Source organism: Megachile rotundata, chromosome 8, assembly GCF_050947335.1.
Source record: "Megachile rotundata isolate GNS110a chromosome 8, iyMegRotu1, whole genome shotgun sequence".
Taxonomy (NCBI): Eukaryota; Metazoa; Arthropoda; class Insecta; order Hymenoptera; family Megachilidae; genus Megachile; species Megachile rotundata.
Window position 1 is genome coordinate 10,065,367 of NC_134990.1, and position 22,012 is coordinate 10,087,378.

The 22,012-nt window shown below is 35.2% G+C and overlaps 1 protein-coding gene and 2 long non-coding RNA genes across 10 annotated transcripts in view; 1 reads left to right on the top strand and 2 right to left on the bottom strand.

Moving 5' to 3' along the window:
* Positions 1–22,012, top strand: part of LOC100882507 (protein gooseberry-neuro) — a 37,962-nt gene that overhangs the window by 10,221 nt on the left and 5,729 nt on the right. For 2 of the 3 annotated variants that reach the window (XM_076535050.1, XM_012282188.2), the window contains exon 3: positions 3,793–3,904. In XM_076535050.1, coding sequence (XP_076391165.1) covers positions 3,793–3,904 — 112 coding nt within the window. Of the gene's footprint in view, positions 1–3,792; positions 3,905–17,316; positions 18,071–18,177; positions 18,275–22,012 lie in introns of those variants that run through there. The other variant, XM_076535051.1, reaches the window with a different exon arrangement.
* LOC105662096 (uncharacterized) lies at positions 2,822–3,797 on the bottom strand. Its single transcript, XR_013039221.1, has 2 exons — positions 3,572–3,797; positions 2,822–3,495 (listed from the first exon to the last, which is right to left on the bottom strand). It is a non-coding gene; the product is annotated as an uncharacterized LOC105662096 (long non-coding RNA).
* Positions 11,173–17,208, bottom strand: LOC105662097 (uncharacterized). Of its 6 annotated transcripts, none has more exons than XR_013039207.1 (4): positions 16,910–17,205; positions 16,403–16,658; positions 14,297–16,310; positions 11,173–11,784 (listed from the first exon to the last, which is right to left on the bottom strand). It is a non-coding gene; the product is annotated as an uncharacterized LOC105662097 (long non-coding RNA). The 6 variants fall into 6 exon arrangements; XR_013039208.1 differs by having other exon boundaries at positions 11,180–11,784; positions 14,165–16,310; positions 16,910–17,206; XR_001095472.2 differs by lacking the exon at positions 11,173–11,784 and having other exon boundaries at positions 13,675–14,507; positions 15,193–16,310; positions 16,910–17,208.

Genomic DNA, 22,012 nt, shown 5'->3' on the forward strand with positions numbered 1-22,012 from the left:
TTCTGTGATCTGATCACAAGCATCAGTTCTTGATGAAATAACCTAGCCTGACCAGGAGTTATTCTGAGGATGTACCAAACTGACCTAACCAAGTATACAAGTATGTACACAGTTATCTTGAGGGTCTAACACTGACTTAGTATTTAGTCACATGTTATACACATATCTCAATAAGCAGTGGTTGCACTCTGATGTGAGATGTTTCTAGAACCTAACCAAGTATTCTAACCAAGTAAGACACATGTACACATTTGTATTAACCAGCAGTAGTTGTACTATGACCCCAGATACTTAACTTCTTTAACCTGACTAAATATTCAGGAATAACTTAACTAAGTATTCAGGAACGTGTCTATAGTTATCCCAATCTGTAGTTGCACTCTGACTCCACACGTTTAACTTCTATAACCTAACTAAGTACGCAGGCACATATACACTTATGTCAATCCCTAGTTGCACTGTGACTCCAGATACTTAACTTCTTTAACCTGACTAAATATTCAGGAATAACTTAACTAAATATTCAGGAACGTGTCTATAGTTATCCCAATCTGTAGTTGCACTCTGACTCCACTTGTTTAACTTCTATAACCTAACTAAGTACGCAGGCACATATACACTTATGCCAATCCCTAGTTGCACTGTGACTCCAAATACTTAACTTCTTTAACCTGACTAAATATTCAGGAATAACTTAACTAAGTATTCAGGAACGTGTCTATAGTTATCCCAATCTGTAGTTGCACTCTGACTCCACACGTTTAACTTCTATAACCTAAGTACGCAGGCACATATACACTTTACCTAATCTCTAGTTGCACTCTGCAGACGTTTAACTTCTACATAACCATAAGTAGTAAGAGTTTAACAGCAATAATCAAGCTTACAAACACATGACCAAGTGCTAATCTACCAAAGACCCTATCTCTAAAATCTGCCAAAACTCGCCAAAGCGACCACCACCATTCTGGTCCTAACGCAGACACATTAGTACCAGTCCAGCAAACCGCCGAAACCTTCGATCGAGATGATCGGGTATCGGTAGCAGGTCTTTGCTGCGGAACAAGAAGATATCTCCGTCGATAAGATCGGCGAGGTTCTCAAACGGAGATCCCAATAAACCAAAGGACCACTCGTTGCGCCCTCGGGGCTTCTCGATAGAGAGATAAATCCTGCGAAGCTAGAAGAGAGTGAGACTAAGACAAAGAGGACCGTCGAAGGTAGAGACAGGAGAGTACGTCGTTGGAGTCGTGGAAGCAGGCGGTCGTGGCCGGCATTAATACGGCATTTAATGCTGGAAGAAGGCGTTCCTGGGCCTCCAAGACCCGAGGCGTTATCCGTCCTTCTCCCTCGCTCGCTCCAGCACGAACGGCTCTCTGTCTCTCCCCGGTGCTGTCATCGCCCCGAACCCTAAAGCCTCGACCGCCACCAACGGCACAAGGATCGTTATTGTTTCTGAGATCGCCGATCCCACAGATAGCCATCGACACCGACGACCCCCTTTTTTTTCACTTCCCTCTCTTTCGCACCCTTCTCGTGTCTCTCGTTCCACCCTGGAACGCGTGGACACGGTTCCTTCACCTTAGCCCTAGGACACTCTAGCTGGTTCTCTTTTCAAGATTCACCCGATTCACTGCCACCAACGATTTCTTCGCTCGACACGTTTTCAGGTTATCTCGATCGGGATCCATCGATCCGATCGACGGGATTTTCACAGATTTCCAGAACGCCGCCGGCTGCGATCATGGCGGATACACGGATCATGGTGGTCGAGATCTACAAATTACCGTTACCGATCGTGCAGTTATCGAACTGTACCGGTGTTAATTCAACCTGCACTCGAGATTACCGCTTTTTGCTTATGAATTCTGATGAGTTTGTGCATAACTCTTAAATAGACTGGCAGCCATTTTGTTTGCTAACAGCTGACTAAAAGGTTTCTTGAATTATGGCTTATGACAGCTAATGAAGAATTTTAAATATTGAACAGATTTGAAAGTTAGTGCTCTTGATGACTTCTCAAGTTATAGAGTGACAACTCTTTTATCATTTTAAAATATACTTGTCTATTGATGGTAAAATTAAGTATCATTGAATTTTTCATTGAAGAGGTTTTTATTAAACATCACAGTTTAAGGCTTTGGTTGACATTTTAAAATTATTTTACAATGGTGAGTGAACTGTTTAATGTGATCACTTTAAATTTTGCTTTTATTCATGGACTAATTAAAAAAAAATAATTTATCATGCAATATCGGAATTTAGTATTGTTGAGGATTTTTTATAATCACTATACAGGATGAATTATTTAATGTGATCATTTTAAGTTGTTCTTTTCTTGATGAATTAATTAAAAAGGTAATTTATCATTAAATATAAAAAATTAATGCTGTGAAGAATTTTTTATATTTGTTATACTAGTTGGATTATTTGATATGATTATTTTCAGTTGTTCTTTTATTGAGGTTTATTTAAAAACAATTTATCATTAAATATCAAAATTTGATGTTGTGAAACATTTTTTATAGTTGTTATACTAGTTGAATTATTTAATATGATTATTTTAAGTTGTTCTTCTATTGAGGATTAACTAAAAACATAGTTTATCATTAAATATCAAAATTTGATGTTATGGAACATTTTTTATAGTGACAATATATGTTGAATTATTTATTGTGATCATTTGACGTTGCTCTTTTATTCATAGATTGATTTAAAAAATAATTTGTCATTAAATATCAGAATGCTACTGAGAATTTTTTATAATTATTATACAGAGTGGACCATCTAATATGAACTAAACAATTTTCTCCCTCATGAATTAGTTAAAAAACTATTTTTTATTAAATATAAAAATTTAGTGCTGTATATGAATTTTTAATATACCATTAAAATAATTTATAATTACAGTAGATGATTCAACCTCTCCAATAATTCTAAATCATCAGAACAGCGAGAGTATTAATTATTTTACATTCTTTGCAACAAACCTTGCATGTCAATATGAAAAGTTTGCAACCTAACCTAACCATCGAACTACGCCGTCGAATAACTCAAGCGTAGTGAATAGTTGCGTATAACGGTGCAAGCCAGCGATGTGCAATATAACGTTGAATCTTGTCGGCGCAAAATGTATATTTTAGTTTGAAAATGATCGCGCAAAATTGCAGTGCGGTAGACTGCATTTGCAAATCGCAAATGCCAGGCAAAGTGTAAGCCACGGTGCGCCGGCAGCGAACTCACTTTACATTGTCCTTCTTCGATTATTGTTATTAAATTGATTTCGAACGGGATTCACAAATTAAAATATTACGTAATTTCCATAATCTTGGCATTTCTAGATTCGCAGACCTCTGTAATTTGTGCACTGCGAACGGCTGTATCCGCCGGTTGCTATATTTTCTGACATTTTGTTTTCAGAAACTCGTGTTTTTTGATTTTTACATTTTTAAAGTTCTGTGTTCTTGTGTCACTATGTTTTTGAATTCCTGTAATCTTAAATCACTGTATTTTTAAATATTGACATTTACAAATTACTATTTTTTAATATTTACATTCATAAGTCACTTACATTCATTTCCAAACTATATTCTCGAATGTCTACATCTTCAAGTTTCTGCATTCTCGAAATTTCCATATTCACACATCTCTGCATTTTCCAATTTTTGCATCTCACATGTTTACATCTTCAAATCTCTGTATCTCAAAATTCTATATTCTCCTAAAAGTTGCAAGACGTATTTATATTGATTACCCTAATTTATAAATAATACTGATTTTTTGTTTGCATAGGAAGGTTTTACGGATCCTCCAAGTGTCAGCTCCATCAGTAGATTACTTCGTGGTGGTCGACCTGGTGATGATGGAAAAAAGGATTACACCATTGATGGAATACTGGGTGGTGGTGAGTAATTGTAATTTGATGTATCTTTTTAAAAATATTATTTCCTTCGTATGTGTCGAAGTGATAAGAAAAGCAAACACGTGGCAGTAAAACGTAAAAGGAATATAACGACGGAAAATTGTTGGCAGCAACAATCTGCCGGGTTCTAATTTTGTAGCAGTTGGTAGCACTGATTAATTCGAGAAAAGTAAAGCACGTAATAAGACGAAGCGAACGTCTTGAACGATGAAGATTATTTGTAGTGTGTAATTGTACAAAACAAGTGTACTATTTGTGACTGTGAAAACTTGAAAACGAAAGTGCAAGTGAAGTTCGTTTCTTTACTTATTGAAAACCTGTAAAGATACAATGACCTCGTCGAAATTTCTACAAGAGTAAGTAATATATTTCTTATGCAAAACGAACGAACGAACGCGTAATAATAAATTGGGTAACTTCGTTCCTCTTCGGTACTGTTCGGATTACGCAATATGTACATCGAAAACTTTTACGATCGAAATATAAAAATGCACTCGGAAAGAATGAGGTTATCAAAAGGACATAAATGGATTAGAGGTTAGAATTTTAAATAATGAATAATTAAATAAAATTTGTGAAATTCTAAAGGGTATGTATCCGCAATATTAATCTTACGCAAAACAAATGAAGAGTACTGTGTTCGAAAAGCAACCGTAATGAATACAAAATTATTCAGATTCATTTGTGCGACGTGTCGTTAACAAAATGTTCCCCGAGGAGGAAGTCACGAAAGAGGATACAGAAACGGGGGAAAAAGGCGAAAAAAGGAGAACGAAGGAAGAAGAAGAACAAGAAGAGGGATAATGCGTGCCCCGTAAGATATTGACACTCCTGTAATCCGTTTGTCGGACGTGTGGGCAACCTGGCTAATCCTGCTCACGCCCACCGAAGATTAAATCCTGAAGGCTTCCCGGCTCATTCGGACTAACTTGGCCTAACCGACGACGTAGGACCCGACTTAAAGTCCTGTACACATGCTCGCATACGTCAAACTTCGTTCGTAGATACCGGAGGTTAAAAGCTCTTGATGCCCTCCGACGATGGATCGGCCAGTTTCTTGCTTTCTTTTCGCCCTTCGTTCGCGATATCTTACACAGCTCCCACTTTCGTTTCTCTTTTGTTTATTTTCGTCTTTGCCTCTCGATTCGGAGAACGAATAATTAACTACTTATCGATGGATCACGCTGTTTTACAACGAGCTGGACAGTGTCACTGTGATATTTATGGGGCGAGTGGGTGACACTGAGTTGTAGCGTGATGCATTATTGTGAGAGGTTAGGATGAAAGGCTATGGAGATCGTTGATGATTAATTTATAAATACTATTGATATTTGAGAATGTTTTGGCAAAGATGAAATATTGTTAATATTTATAAGAGATTTATGTTGATTCTAAGCTTGACAATTTGTAGATTTAGAAAAAAATATTTTTAATAATTTGAGGTTGTAAATACTTATTGACAAGAGGAAGTGTTATTATTTATAAGAGGTTCAAGTTGATTCTAAGCTTCACAATTTGATATTTTGAGGTTGTTAATATTTATTGACAGGGAATAATAATTGTTAATATTAAATTAAATTAAATTAAATTATTACTGTCTATTGACAGAGCAGCATATTGTTAATATTGTATTCATAAAAAGTTCACATTGATCTGCAATTTGACAATTTGTAGATTTACATATAAATATTGTTAATATCTAAGGGTTATTAATGTTTATTGATTGGGATGAAATATTGTTACTATTGTATTTATGAGAGGTTTATGTTGCTCTTGAGTTTGAGAATTTGTGGACTTGGAAACTTGAAAATTTTTGGATCTGGAGAAATTTTGAAATGGAAATGGAAATTTTGAATTTGGGTATTATGAGAATTTAAGAATATGGAAATTTGAGAAGTTGGTGATTGAAAGTTTGAAAATGTGAAAACTTGATAAATTCAGAATATTATAATTTGGGAATTGAAGAAATTCAGAAATGCAGAAACGGAAAATTTGAGAAATTAAAAAATTAAGAAACTGAGAAATTGAGAAGTTGCACATCATCAAAACGTTCATCTCCCCAAAATAATCTTGATTCTGTTCGAGCCGCAATTACCAAAAGCGCCAAGCACCGTTGCGTCAGAATTCCAAGCCGTCTGAAAATCCCGACGAGATCGAACGAGACGAGTCACTGCTCGTTGACACGAGGCGGGAATTTGTTTTCGTGAGTGATACAGGTAGACAAGGAGGAATTAGCGGTACAGGTGTTCCGAAGACTTAAAAGTCAGACCGTCAGGCACGCTGCCGCGGGAGGAAGAGAAGGGAAAAGAGAATTCGACGCGAGGAGTGAAGGGGAGGAGAGTCTCATAAATAAAAATAGTCTGCGAGAGCGAGGGAGGAAACGGGAAGAAACCTCAGGTGAGAAGAAAGATGAAAGACGTCCGAAGAAAGAGACACCCGATACGTGCGTTTATTTTTAGAGAGAACGAGAAAGCGAGAGGGTGCGAGGGTAATGAAGGGATGGAAGAAAAGGACAAGGGTATATCCTTCGATCGTGGATCTTGGAGAATGTGAGGAAAGGGGCGAGGAGCAAAGGGACCCTGGGCCCTATGAGGGTCCCGCGGAGATCAAACGGACCGCCTGCCACACGTCGACAGTGGTGCTCATTCATAGGACACCATTACCGTCACACCTCGATCAGTTTACCGTCGATACTCTTCAACAGATTTTTAATCAATCAGTTTCCGAATTCAATTGCTATACTGGTATTACGTCATTGTTTCGGTGTGACTTATATTTGAGTCCATGCGAATGGCTTTAGCTGGATAAGGACATATCTGCAAGAATTTTTAATTTATAGGTGATTTGTGAATTATGTTGAGGAATCTTTAGAAGTTTTTCATTTGCTGGTTGTCAGTTTTTACTGTATTAAGTTTAGTAAGTTTAGAAGCTTGGGTCAAACATTAGGTTATATGAGTGAAGTTTGAAATTATAGATTTTGAAAATTAAGTGCAAACGATGGATGAATTAATTTGCATTTCTTTTCTGAACTTTTGTCCTGCTTCTATTTACTCATACGAAGGTTTAAGTGAACATTAGTTGCGTCATGGGATGTATAGGTGAAGTTTGAAATCTTAGATGTTGGAAATTAAGTGCAAATGATGTGAACTTTTAACTTGCACTTATCTACATTTTTGTCCTGTTTATATTTATCAGCTCATGCTTGTATCCAAGTGGACATTGTGTTATGGCACAGCTGAATCAATTTTGAATTTATAAACTTTGAAAATGAAGTGTAATATTGGAATCTTACAAAATTGTCGACTTGCAGCTCTATTTTTGAGTTCCCAACTTCTGATACTAATCAGTTCATTCTTATCTCAAATACTGGTGAACATTAGATTAACTTGGATTAAGTTATTGTTGGGTATTTATCACGTCGTCCATTACTTTATTTGATACTTGGAGATACAAAACGAAGATGCCAAATACTAGAAGCAGAATTAGAAGGAATGACGGTATACTCACATATTATGTAGGTTATGTTGTATCAGATTAAATTATTCCCTTTTACATTCTTATCATTTTTTATCTGATTTCGTATTTTTCATCAAGGTTTAAACTGAAGGTTAAATATCTGCAACTGGTTTAGATTGTGGACCTACTCTCAATTTAATTTATTCATTGAACTTGTATGTATATTACTCTGTTCCTAATTTACTCATTGAACCAGTTCCCTATTTTAAGTACGATTGACTATTGCGCATATGTTTTATATTTGCCTTGTAAATTTTGGTCATATCGACAGTATTTTTGTGTACATCTGAAAATAAAGCCGAGTTATACGCGTTCCCTCCAAGTCTGAATCAGTGCTTTCATTGATTCGCTCGGTGAATTTTCAACTAGTTTTCTGTGCTTTCGACTGCAAAATCAGTGAACCATCGAACTAGCGACAGTAATGTCACTGACGAATCAGTGAATTATGCCGATGCCTCACCGTGGAGCCAATTCGAAACTGCGAGCAACTGCCACGAGGCCCGCACAACTTTAACCTTCTCAAGCTCAACTGCCCGATGCAGTATTTTTCACGAGAGTGTTTTGCAGGGAATTAGCGGTAAAGAAAAAATAAAAAATCTAGTTCGTATTTCGTCCGAGGTTGACGCTTAAGTCTTCTTTAATGTTATTCGAAATTTTGTGAAGCGAAGTTCATTTGTCACGCGGTCTCTGCTGATCGGCGTGATTTATTGTTTGAAAGTTTTCTTATTAGCGAAAGACTCGAAACACCAGAAAATAATATAGAATTTTCGAAGTGAGGCTATTGAAATAAAAAATTTAATTGGATTTTATGACGAACCGCGTTCTTTCGGGTGGCCGTGAGAGATTACGCACTGAGATTAGGGTTTGCTATTGAATAGTTATGTATTATAAAATACAATTGCATAAATGTAAATATGTAGACTGTAGGAATTACTGTATTATTAATGTAACTATGTATCAGATCATGGTCACCAATGATTTTATAATAAATAATAAACTAAGTAAGTAGAACTTACTAGTTTGATTTTTGAACAACCAAACATTGAAGATTTCACTAAATGACCAATAACAATATGAATAAACCACAAAACGACAGTATCATAATTACTATCGAAGATTTCCGTGTCGAATAAATACAGTGATTAAGATATCTCCAAACGAATATGCAAACGATAGAAATATAATGCTGTAGCAAACATTTCCGAATGAACGTTGAAAAGGCATCAAGTAATCATATCACGCAAGATATCAATGAATGTATGTTAATGGAATGTAAAACGCGACAAGAGGTGCAAAAGCATCGAACACTCGATCTTAGATCGTCCAGAGAAATATTGCGGACCACTTTAAAACTGAAACCCTCAATTAGAGATATCCATCGGGCAGCTTTTGCTCGAGCGTTCATCAGCCCTGTAAATGACCATCGTTAATGGTTAATACCTTTTAATTAAAACTTAATCCATCAAACGCTTCTTTTATTTCCTTGTTCGCGCTCGTAAAGGGATCCTTGTAATTATCACTTTTAATCGTGGTTGCGATGTTGAACGATAATTGTACCTAAATGTACGTAGCTTTATACACGAACGCAACAGGACGAATCACAATATACTGATTTATGATATACTGATATAATATGCAATGGGAGATCTTTAGAATAATAGATTTCTATACATTTTTGTGAATTTACTGAGTTATAGTAAATTTATTTTTAAATTAGGCTTTGTAGTGAATATTTGTTTAGGGACCACTTTGGAGAGTTCAGAACTCTTCATTGTATCTTGATTTTAGAATGCAATATAGTTTCAATTGATTCTTTGATTCATGCTTGATTCTTTTTTAAATCATCAAGCTTTCAAATGCTCAAGATCTCAAGTTTTTCAATTCCCAAATTTCCACATTCTGAATTTTTCAAATCCCTACATTCACAAAACCTCCAAATCTCCTACACCCACAAGTCCATAAATCTCCAAATCCCCGAATCCTCAGATCCCTAAGGTTCCAGTTTCCCAAACTTCCAAATTCTCAAATTTCCAAATCTTCAAGCCTTAAGTCGCCACGTCCTCCAGTCCCTAAATCCCCAAATCCCCAGCTCCCTAAATCTCCAAAAACTCCAGCTGCTTAAATTCTCAGAATCCCAACTCCCTAAATCCCCAAATGCCCCTAAACCCCAACTCTCTAAATCCCCAAGACTCCAACTCCTTAAGTCCCGAAATTGCCAGAACCCCAATTCTCTAAATCCCTAAATACCCCTGAACCCCAACTCTCTAAATCCCCAAGACTCCAACTCCCTAAATCCCCAAATGTCTAAAATCACTACTCCCTAACTTTCCCAATCCTCAAAACTCCAGCTCCCTAAATCTCCAAAAACTCCAGCTGCTTAAATTCCCAAATTCCCAGAATTCCAACTCCCTAAATCCCCAAATGCCCCTAAAACCCAACTCTCTAAATCCCCAAGACTCCAACTCCTTAAGTCCCGAAATTGCCAGAACCCCAACTCCGTAAATCCCCAAATGCCCCTAAACCCCAACTCTCTAAATCCCCAAGACTCCAACTCCTTAAGTCCTGAAATTGCCCGAACCCCAACTCCGTAAATCCCCAAATGTCCCTAAACCCCAACTCCCTAAATCTCCAAATCCACAGATACCCAGCTCCTAAACACCCAAAAATCGAAACCAAATAGCATCCGAAAGAATCATAGCAAGAAAAGATGAAAATGCAAGAGGACAGTCGTGATAGAGAGCACCTCTGAGCGGATATACTCGTAGCATGATCACGAAGGTGTCGGTCGAGTATAGGTGTCGGCAGGCGAGCAGGAATGACACGTAGCCTGTGGCTTTCTCACTCCTTCTCATTCCGTTCCTTTGGCCGAGGCCGCCGACGAGGGATTAGCCTAATGGGTCCTGCCCACCCCTCTCATTCCTCGCCGCGTGTGTTATATGTATATCCATATTCTGATCCTTTACACCACCTTCGACCTCCTACATAATCGGCGACTGGCCAGACCCGATGAACAACGCCGCTAAGTGATTCACAATCGGCCTTATTGATTGTATCGACGATCGACGTGCACGCTCAGAATCGTCGACATTGATTTAACCCCTTAATATATAGATACCTTTCTTTTTATCCTTTCTTTTCATTCGACTTACGTCATTGTTCTGTTTGTCAAAATGATCTTTTTGTTTGTTTGGAGGACCGTTCAGAGGTTAGCTTTAATTTAATTGAAATTTTTTGTCGACATGGCAACAGTGTCTTGTCTGAAATTATGGGATCAGTAATGCTGATGTTTTATTTATTTAATTTATAACATGAAATAGATTGTTGAGAAATTTGTATGAATATTTAAATAGAATTTTATAACTACGTGTTAAGTTTTGTTTGAGTATATGAAACTGATTGTTGATAAGCGAATTATACAAGTGTTTAAATAAATAAATAAATGTGTAACTAACAATTAAATTTTGTTTCCTCAGTTTTGTTTCCTTTTGTTTCAGTCAAATCATATTAAATTCCATAAATAAATATTATATAAATAATCTTTGAATAAATACATAAATAATTTCATAACCAAAAACTAAATTTTATTTGAATATACAAAATATATTGTTAATAATTTAATTATATGAATCATATTAAATTCTATAAATAAAAATTTAATTTTCACTTATATGAAATATTGTTGATAAATTAATTATATAAATAATCTTTAAATAAATACATAAATAATTCCATAACCAAAAACTAAATTTTATTTGAATACACAAAATATACTATTAATCATTTAATTATATAAATCATATTAAATAATTAAAAAATTGGGTACATAAAATATATAGTTGATAATTTAATAATATAAATAATTCCTAACTAGAAATTTACGTGAATAAACGAATTACATAAATTGTACATAAATATATAAATATATGTACAAGTAAATGATCGTATAGAAACAATTTCAAATTTCCCGCGCAAACGTCGGTTGAAAATTTCCACGGACATCGCAAGCGTTGTCTTCCTTTTAAACATAAACGCAGCGTTTTCATCTTACAGCGACAATCTCCGTTAGTATAGCATTCTCATGAGGTACCGTTTATAGATTATAATCGGATGCGAACCATTACATGGTTCACCCAGTATATTCTCAATCTCGAAGGGATTATATGCTCGCGTGACAAGGATTGCGGCAGCTTGCAGCGTAACATATTAGATGCACGGCTTGATATCATCCTGGACAGGCTGCTCCTCTTCTTTGACATCGTTTCTTTTCAACTTCTGACACCCTCGTACCATCTTCTTCATTTGCTAGTTGCTCTTTTAATTTCAGTATTACATTGCTTGACACTGCACTGGAAAATCGGGCAAATAAAACGCGCGAAATTAATCTCTTCAAAAATAACGAATATGATGTTAAAAATATTTCTAGTCATTTACAGCAAAAATTCTAATCAAACGTGTGTATACGACACATATAACATATACTACATTTTTATTGGCGTCTAAATAGATAAATAAATTCAAAATTATTTTTGCAACAATTTATAATTCAAACTAATTTTTATAAAATAAATATATTAGTCGTGTCATTGTAACTGGAAAAGTTTCAGTGCAGAACACTTGACAGTACAACATAACCTAACTATAGACCGAAAAATCTGACGTCTTTGTCAGAAAATCCCGAGGGTTAAATAAACGTTTTAAATAGAAATTATAAAGATTGGATATTAAAAAAATCTAATAACCAGTGAAAGAATTCCTCTAATATTAATATACGAGAGTCGATATTCGAATAAAATTAACAGATTCGTTGACTTCTTTTACGGAAGATGGAAACGGTCCAACATAATCCCCAGATCGAAGCTTAAAATTCTGCCGTGCGATTTTCAGCCTCGGACCACCAAGCTCGCGGTTAATGATCCTTGGGCGGTGACTTCTTTACAATTCCGAAGAGTACCTACGTGCCCTGATTTGTACTTAAGAAGTGCATTATAGTGGTCGGTCAACTCGCTAACACCGCCAGAAATTGTCGTTCCTGTTGACAGTCTTGTCCCAGCTTGTCCTCCGCTTTCTTTCCCGGCAACAACGCTGACAGCAAGATAAATTACGACGACCTATGTCGTTCACGCTTCCTCAATCATTTTTCGCAGTTTGATGCGCTTTCCGGATAAACTTCGTTTCGGTTCGGTGTACGTGAAAAATACCGACACCTTTTCTATGAATGTTTATTCACTGTCTAGATTTTGTATTTTACTTGCAGCTGTGGAACATTTTGTCTTTCAAGGGAATGTTGGTGGGGAAGTAATTTTATTACATTAGGGATTTGGGTTTATAACTGACATTTTAGAATGTTGGAATGTGTGGCAAAAATGTGCAAGGTTTATGCAATGGTGAAATTGTTTGGGGCTTCTTAATTTGCAATTGGAGGATTTAGGAATTTATATTTATAAGTGTCAAGTTTTTAAAGTTTTTTAATGGCTTGTTTAAATTTCTTGAGATTTTCTTATTTACAGATATTATTGCAAACAATTTGGAAATATGCAAACAATATATATTATTAATATTACTATCAATAGTAGCACATATTGATATTGCTATTAATAGTAATATGTATAATTGTTATTATCAATAACAATATAGATAGATACATATCACTACCAATAACTATATATACAGATATATAGTATTATTATTTAACAGAAACACATATATTTATATATGTTATTAGTGCTAATAGTAATATAGAAACATGTCATACTATTGATATACTATCAATAGTACCATACGTATATACATATTATTACTGTCAATAGTAATATACATAGATACATACTATGTTTGCTAATAGTAACATATATGTATAGGTGCGTCTCATTATTATCAATAGCAAAATACATAGAAATATATTATTAGTAGTAATAGTAACATATTGAGATTGATATTATTACTATCAATAATAACATACGTAGAAACATATCATTAATAATACCATACGTAGACACATATCATTACTTTCAATAATATCATATGTAGACACATATTATTACTCTCAATAATATCATACGTAGACACATATTATTACTCTCAATAATACCATACGTAGATACATATTATTACTAACATTAATATTATACATAGATGCACGCTATTTCCACTAATAATAATATATACAGATACATCTTATTATTATCAATGGCAAAATACATAGAAATATATTATTAATATTAATAGTAACATATAGAGACACATATTATTAATGTCAACAGTACCGTACAGAGATGCATATTATTACTGCCAATACTAACATACATACATACTATTTCTAAATTAATAACATATGACATATTAATAACAAAAACACATTCCAACACATATTGTTGTCAATAATAATATACATGTAGGTAGATATTCTTACTGTCAATAATATGTATATTCTATAAGTACATATTCTTGCTGTCAATAATTGCATACAAGTAGATATTATTACTATCGATAACACACTATGTATATACATATTATTGCTGTCAATAGTTATACATATAGGTACATATAATAGAATTATAAAATAAAATTATACATATTGCTATCACCAATAGCAACATACAACATATTATAATTGTCAGTAACTTATTAAAATGAAAATCAATAATAATATGTATAGTACTATATTACTGTCAGTAATTACATACATACAAACATATATCAGTAGCAAAAAAAACACAAATAATTTACCAAAACGAATCGCGCAAAAATAGAGTGCTCGATGCAAATGAATCAAAGCAACGTCCGACAACGTGAAAATCGTGATACAGAATTCAAACGCGATTCCCCCCATAAAAATAGGGGGATCGTGTGTATACAAACAACTCTAGTTCCTGTGTTGCATCCGTTGTGTCGTAAGGAGAATCCGCCGCTTTCCTACGCCTCCCTTTTGCTTTCCGCATGTCGAATCGCAGTCTGAATGGTGGAAAAGGTGCCGCACCTTCGTAGGTTATAAATCTAGCCGGGCCCTCCCTGTCCCACCTTTCTCTTCTCCAACGGGTCCTAGGGGGTCTTAGAGCGTGTGTGAGGTCCCCTAAATGGTAACAAATGTCTTGAAAATGCCAACAATGAGCCGCGAAGCGGTTGACATCCGAGAGCGCGTTTTATTTTCCTGTCAACGCTCCCACCGCACCCGACAGAGACAGAAAAGGAAATGCGGTTATGGCAATCTGCTACACGTTTCTCGTTTTTTAAATACTCTCGAGAACTCCTATGCACGTAACGTGGCTGAGTATTCTAGTTTTTGTCGGATTTTTTCGGGAATGGAACACGGTTATTTATTTTATTGCTTAGCCTAAGTTGGTTTAATAGTTTAATCGACGCTGGCGCCATCTGATCAATATTTTGGTGATAGTACTGATTGATATTGTTTGGTACTATTCGGTACTGTTTTATATTGTTTGATATTATCTAGTAATATTTGACATTGTTTGGTACTTTTTAGTACTATATGGTACTGTTTTGGTAAATACATTTATATAAAAATGAAAATTTTATTACTCCCATATTACTCGAAAAGCAAAACTCCACACGTCGTCAACCAAATCTCCGAACATCACAAAACCGATTGACGTCGAAAACCGAGGCCCCGTCCCGATGACGTCGGTCGAAATAAAATACGAAAGTCGCAAAGAGAAGAGAACGCGAGTTTACGTCGAAAATAAAGGTGTACAGCATGAAAGAGGCGACCTCGGGTAGAAAATAAAATCTGAAATCACCGATTTTATGCTGTAGCCACGAGATACGTGTGTACCACGTGCACGTCACAAGCACTTAGCCATTTATGACTGTTCGCAGAGGATCCCCATAGGTGCTTCGGCCACATTACATCAATGCTAGAGCCTCGTTCATATGTAAACGTACAGGACTTTGCTCAGCGGGGATGCTGACCAGCACATTTCAGGATGACGTTGCTTCGAAAGAGATATTTGCTCTCGACTCCGCGGTCCCTCTCTAATTGATTACACGCATCTTTTCACGCGTTCTATTCAGTCGATCGCCTCTCTTTTCATCTCCGAGAGGCCGATATTGATTGTGCCTATCAACGAGCAAACCTGCCCGACAGCCGGAGATCGCCCCGTGCGAAGCGGGTAATTCACTGCCCGGGCATTTGTCCTGTGTCAACGAACGTCGTACATCAGCTTCCGATTATGGCCTACGTAAATCGGCCGTACCGGTCATTCCATATTTACAGTTAAGGTTCACTGTTAAGCTTCATTTTTAAGGTTACTTGCAATTGATAGAGCATACCTGGTAAAGATATTTCGTTTACGGTTAAAATACGTCGTTCCAGGATAAATAGTCTAGCTATGATAATTAATTTTTAACTAGAGTATGAATTCTATATTAATTTGTAATGATAAAGTATATAATAGACTTAAAATATTACAAATATAACCTTCCTCATCTAAAAATTATTGTGTCTCAATGTCTCAGTGTCTCAATGTCTCAATGTCTCAGTGTCTCAGTGTCTCAATGTCTGAGTGTCCAAGTGTTCCAATGTCTCAAAGTCTCAGTGTCCCAATATCTGACTATACTAGACATTACTATGTCTCAATGTCTAAATGTCTCAGTATCTCAATGTCACTATGTGTCAATGCCTAAATGTCTCAGTGTCTCAGTGTCATTGTGTCTACATGTCACAATGTCTTAATGTCCCAGTGTTGCAATGTCTCAGATTCTCAGTGTTCCAATATCTGAGTGTCTCAGAGTCACTATGTCTCACTGTCTCAGCATCAGGGTGTCTCAGTGTCTCAAAATGACTATGTCTCACTCTATCAGTATCCAAGTTTCTCACTATCCCAGCATCAGAGTGTCCCAATGTACCAACATCTGCCTGCATCAATAGACAATAAACTTATTTTACTTAGCAAGTAATTACCGTCCCGTATATAAATTTTAATTTCAACAAAAAATGTAGAGAGATACCTTCTACGAGGATATAACGAATCCTTCAGAAAGATCGACACGCTAACAGGCCAGTACGGCTGGAAACAATGGCGTGAACGAGAAGGTAATCTATAAAGCATTTCATCGAGTGCCCGCCTTCTTGTGCCTCTCGTTCTCTCGTTATATCTTCAACATATGGAGGGCCAGTTAAACGATCACACCCGATTTCTAGCCCTGCTCTTTACAAGGTGTTGCCCTTTGTGCTCGCCCACTTCTCGGATGGGACCATTGACTTCTTTAAATTCCAATTATTATTATTTTTATGTAGTTTTAGGTTTATTGAATTTATTAAATTTTCATGTTTATTGAATTTATTAAATTTTTAAGTTTATTGAATTTATTCAATTTTTAAATTTATTGAATTTATTCAATTTTTAAGTTTATTCAATTTATTCAATTTAAAAATCCTTCACTTATCAAATAAAAATAACCTCCTTCTAATTCTTATGTTGATCAGTATATTTACGCAACGGACATTAACCTTACCATGTGATTTATCAGATACGTCAATCAGAAATTCACTGCTACAAAATTAATTAATTATAATTAACTATGTAAATTGTAATTGATCTCAATCTTCATTTTAAACTGTATTAAAAATTCAAGTAAGATTTACGTTTCAACCGTAACTGGGTCAGACTCGTACAAGTTTATTTAAATATCGTCAATTATTATTACACACGATTATGACCGCCATCTTCCTTGTGGAAGGAAAATAATAGACCAAGCTAAACTACACATTTATTTATTTATTTAATTCTTTACTTTTCATGGAAGATGGCGCTTGAGGTATATTCATATTACCCAAAGAACTGTCATTGAACTACACATGATTGCAGTGTTACGCATTTGTTTTCCTTTCTATTATAATATTGTTGCGTGTTCCTAAAACATCGCGTAGTAGTACAGAGAATCGACTAGAGGCGCTTCGCATTGCACATTTTCGCGCCCTTCTAGCGTCGGTTGCACTACTTTGCTTGTTTACGAGTTGCGTCGCACGTGTGTCGCAGTGTAACACGTTGCTCTGCCATTCGGTGAATCTTTATTAAATATCGCATAAACCTGAAGTTATCTATGTTTATTAAGTGTCTATGTTTGTTAACTGTGCTTATTAAGTGCGCCTGTGTACTAAATGTGTCTGCTTTATTTCTAAAACCTATTGCTCGCAAAATCTCTCGACCTTGCTTCGCAGAGAATTCCCGAAACGTCGCTTTGAGGCAAGTTGAAAAAGTGCATGTAACAAACCGTGCAGAGCCGTGTAACGCGGTCGATTCATACAACGAACGGATTTCGTTTAAAAAAATGCTCGTTGAATGGCCGATCTCGGGCCTACCGTTCGGTAGGTTTTAACGAGTAAAATTTCCCGCGGTAGACACGAACGACAGTGAATCCCCGACGATCCCTTTGGCGGCACCTTTGCCGACCCGTCCGCGTTTCTCCTATGACAAACGGAAGAATGGAAGAATGCTTCGGAGACAAGTTGCATTTACAATAAAGCCGACGGACAGTCGGTTTAAATTCCTGTCACCTCGTGGCGGACACCGCGGACCACTCGGACAGCCCGAAAAATGTTCGTCGATATTTCACGACCGTCTTCGAGCTACCACGATCGTCGAACAGATCTCTTCTTTTTACGCTAAGCGACAAGTACGACGCTTGCATAATACAAAATATATTTTCTATGAAATAGATAAATTTCAGAAATTTATTTTGAATGGTTCGGAATTATATGACCTCGATTTACAATTTTGTAGGCACTTGTGTCAAAAATGGATTGCTACAATGTCGGAAGAAATGAAGAAGGTCAAAGTGTTGAATACATTTTGCATTTAGCGATGCTTTATTATTCAGGTGATTAGAATTGAACGATTCGGTGAAGGGAAAAAAAGTTCGGTTTGTTACGTTTGAACTTTGCGCGCGAAATGGACGCAATATTTCATGGGGGAGGTTAATTATTAACCTGCGGATATTTATGGCAGCCTGCAAAATAAATGTAAATTATTTAATACACGGGCTATTAAATGATAAAATGGTTAGTAAATCATTTAATACATGGGCTACTGAATGAATTCATTATATTAATCATTGTAATATAAAATTTAGTTACAATTTATAAATTTCCATAGTATAAGTAAATTTAGTTACATTATTAACTTCATAAATTTGTAAGCATTCGTTTATTAATTATTAGTAGTAAAATGCTCTGTACTTGCCTGTAGGGCAAATAATTAAGTACAATTAAATATTTATTATGACTTTATCAACCAATCACCTCGAACACCATGTTAAATATGTAAATGATATCTGTGCGCAGTACATAATGGTGATTGATATTTATGCGCAGTTATGAGTGTATGATGTAAATAGCATGAGTGTAATCATAAAGTTAATGTGCATATTTATTATTTGTAATAATGGACTGTGCGTCTCTTTAATATTCAAGGTTGCAAGGCATGATGAAATGTTATAAGGAAGAATAGATCATAACATATTACGACTGCTGAATATTAAGATACTTCAAGATAAAAGGGATGTGAAAAGTTTGCAGTAATACAGTGATTACTAAAATAATTATGAGGAATCCAATATTACAATGAAGATAATATTTACAAAAATTCTGCATGAATACAATAATTAATAAAATTATTATGAAAAATTCACAATGATTCAAGAATTATTAAAATAATTATGAGAATTCTACAGTGATATAACAATTGTTAGGATAATTGTGATAAATGTTAATACAATAATTATTAAATAAATTATGAAAATAACAAATATGAAAAATCCACAAAAATACAATGATTATTATTATTAAGATAACTGTAAAAAATTCAGAATAACACAAGAACTATGAAAATAAGAATGAAAAATCTAAAACAATACAACAGTTGTTACACCAATGATTAAAAATCCAGAACATAATAATTATTAACACAATCATAAAAAATTCACAATAATTCAATTATTATTATTAAAACAGTTGTAAAAAAATCCACAATGACACAGAAATTATTAAAATAATTTTAAAAAATTTATAGTACTACAACAGTTACTAAAACAATTATGAAAAATCCATAACAATGCAACAATTACTAAAATAATTATAAAAAATTGACAACAATGCAATAATTACTGAAATAATTATAAAAAATGCATACTAATATAATAATTAGTAAAAAATAAAAAATGCAGAATAATACAGAGGTCATTAAAATAATCTTTAAAACTGATTGTTCGATAAAATCCCGTTAATTATCGATGAGAGCGGAATTCTCTCCAAATTTCAGCGTCGTAAAATGTTGCAATATACTTGATCGAAAATTCCTCGGGCTATTTCGTAAGAGAAACGATGAGATTTTGACAAATGTGACGGGACCGACGGAAAGTGGAGTCGGTTCAAAGGACCGCCGCTGAGAATTCGACAGGCAAATTGCACACTTCTGTCGCTTGCCGCTTTCTCGCACAAAGTGAAAACCGCAGGAAAAGAGGGTGTTCTTCATTGCAGAGAAACGATTTTAAAGCAGGTTTTACTGTCCAAGAGCTAAACATGACCGTCGTTTTCCTTCACGAAAAAGGACTCTTTTCACTCGATGATACAACGTCGCCGCCTTTATGGTTGCGTTCATGTTTTCCTTCGGAAGATTTAGTGGAGTAAAGTGGATAAAAGAAAACGGAGAATATACTGCAAATAAAATTACTGTGGCAACTATTTTTTTGTGGTAGTTTTTAAGAGACGCTGTTGATTAGTTTGTAGATTTTATATTATACGTTATTAGGTTTATTGTATATTATTGTGTTCATTATTAGGTTTAGGTTTATTCGAATTTTAATTATTTATTTATAGTGGGATTTTGTATTGTACATTTATATATACTAGAAATTTTATTTCATATATTTATGTATACTGAGAATTTTATATTCTATATTTAAGTATATTGAAAATGTTATATTTTAAAGCAAATGTATGTTGGAATTTTATATTACTTATATTTGTGTATGTTAAGATTTTATATGACATACTTTATATGACATATATTGTTAGATATATTAGAATTTTACATTATACATTTACGTTTACTAGAATTTTTTCTTTCTCTTCTGTTTTCGACAAAAGAAATTTTGTCTTTCAATTTTTAAGAAGAGAAGAAACTGAAAATATTTCACCCAAAGCAACATGGCGTTGTATCTACTGTGACGCAATAATGGCGCGTATTTCAAACGCAATAAAACAAAATACATACATGAATCCGTATTTTGTTCCATATCTCGTTCTTGTTCTACCTATATGTTTACTAGTATTTCATACTGACTCTCTATTAGCAAATTCACTGCTATTATATCTTATTTAAATCTCATTTCTCAAACTACGAACCAAAAGGTCCATTGAATGCTCTTCTAAGTCGCATCGATCCAACAAAGTTTGTACAACAGCTTTTGCGCCACTTAATTCCGCATCAGATCCGCAGGCATTTCAAAGCAAATGTCTAACAAACCTGAATAGTTCGCTGTCATAACAGAGATCTTGCTCGTCCAAACAGCGAAAAGTGCACGCGAGACGCGTCAAGAATCTCCGTCAAATCGAGCGTGATGCTTTCTTCGATTGTTGAACGTCCCGAAAAGCGCATCTATGTCCGGAAAACTATCGAGCATCTCACAATGGGCGAATGCTCGATTGAACGATAATGGGACACAAATGGGACAATGGAGGAGACTTAGCTTCGCGAACGATCGCACTGGTCATCCTCGTGGCTTATTTTAAGGCTGTTATTGTTGTCTTTCCCTTCTTGCTCAAGGAAAATGGACGAGCATGTCGATATTCTTCGAAAAATTGTTCTCGAATGATAGCTTTAAATGCGCTGCAACGAGCAGGATATTAAACGTTGTATGGGGTTTGAATGGGGAATCCGAAAGACACTGGTCAATGGTTCTTTAGGGGGCTTCCTATTGTACGGGAAATGCTTCCTGGAAAATCACGGACTTTGTGTTTGGTTGTTATAATACGTTTTGAAGATATCACTGCAAAGGATTTGCGGGGTGCACATTTTTTATATACATTTGCTGTCCGTGTGTCAAATATGATATCACATGTTTTCTGTCCGTGGACTCTGTTCATAGAAATGATGCATCACACATCAGAATAAGTTCAAATATTTAACCCCTTGCACTATGACTTATTTGTCAGGTGCGTCAGTCAGAATTGACTAATTGCAGCTACAATATTAAAACAGACCAAAAAGATTGAAATGTTATATCAATATGTTATTATTCAATCGTTAACTATGCAAATTATAATTGGACTTGAACTCCAAATTGAAACGTAGTAAAAATTTGAGTAAAATTGATTACGACCGAGGTACGAGTGCGTCACGAGTCAGACTTGTCAAAACAATGCAAGGGGTTAAAACAATTTTTGTGCACAAAAATTGCACAAAATGAGGTGATATGGCACTCATCAGAACAAGTCTTAGCAGTTGGACCATGTTTTGGTGCACAGCTGCACTCTATTGTTCATAGAGATGATATGGCACTCATTAGAATAAGTCTTGATAGTTGGACTATGTTAAGGTGCACAGATGCACTCTTTTG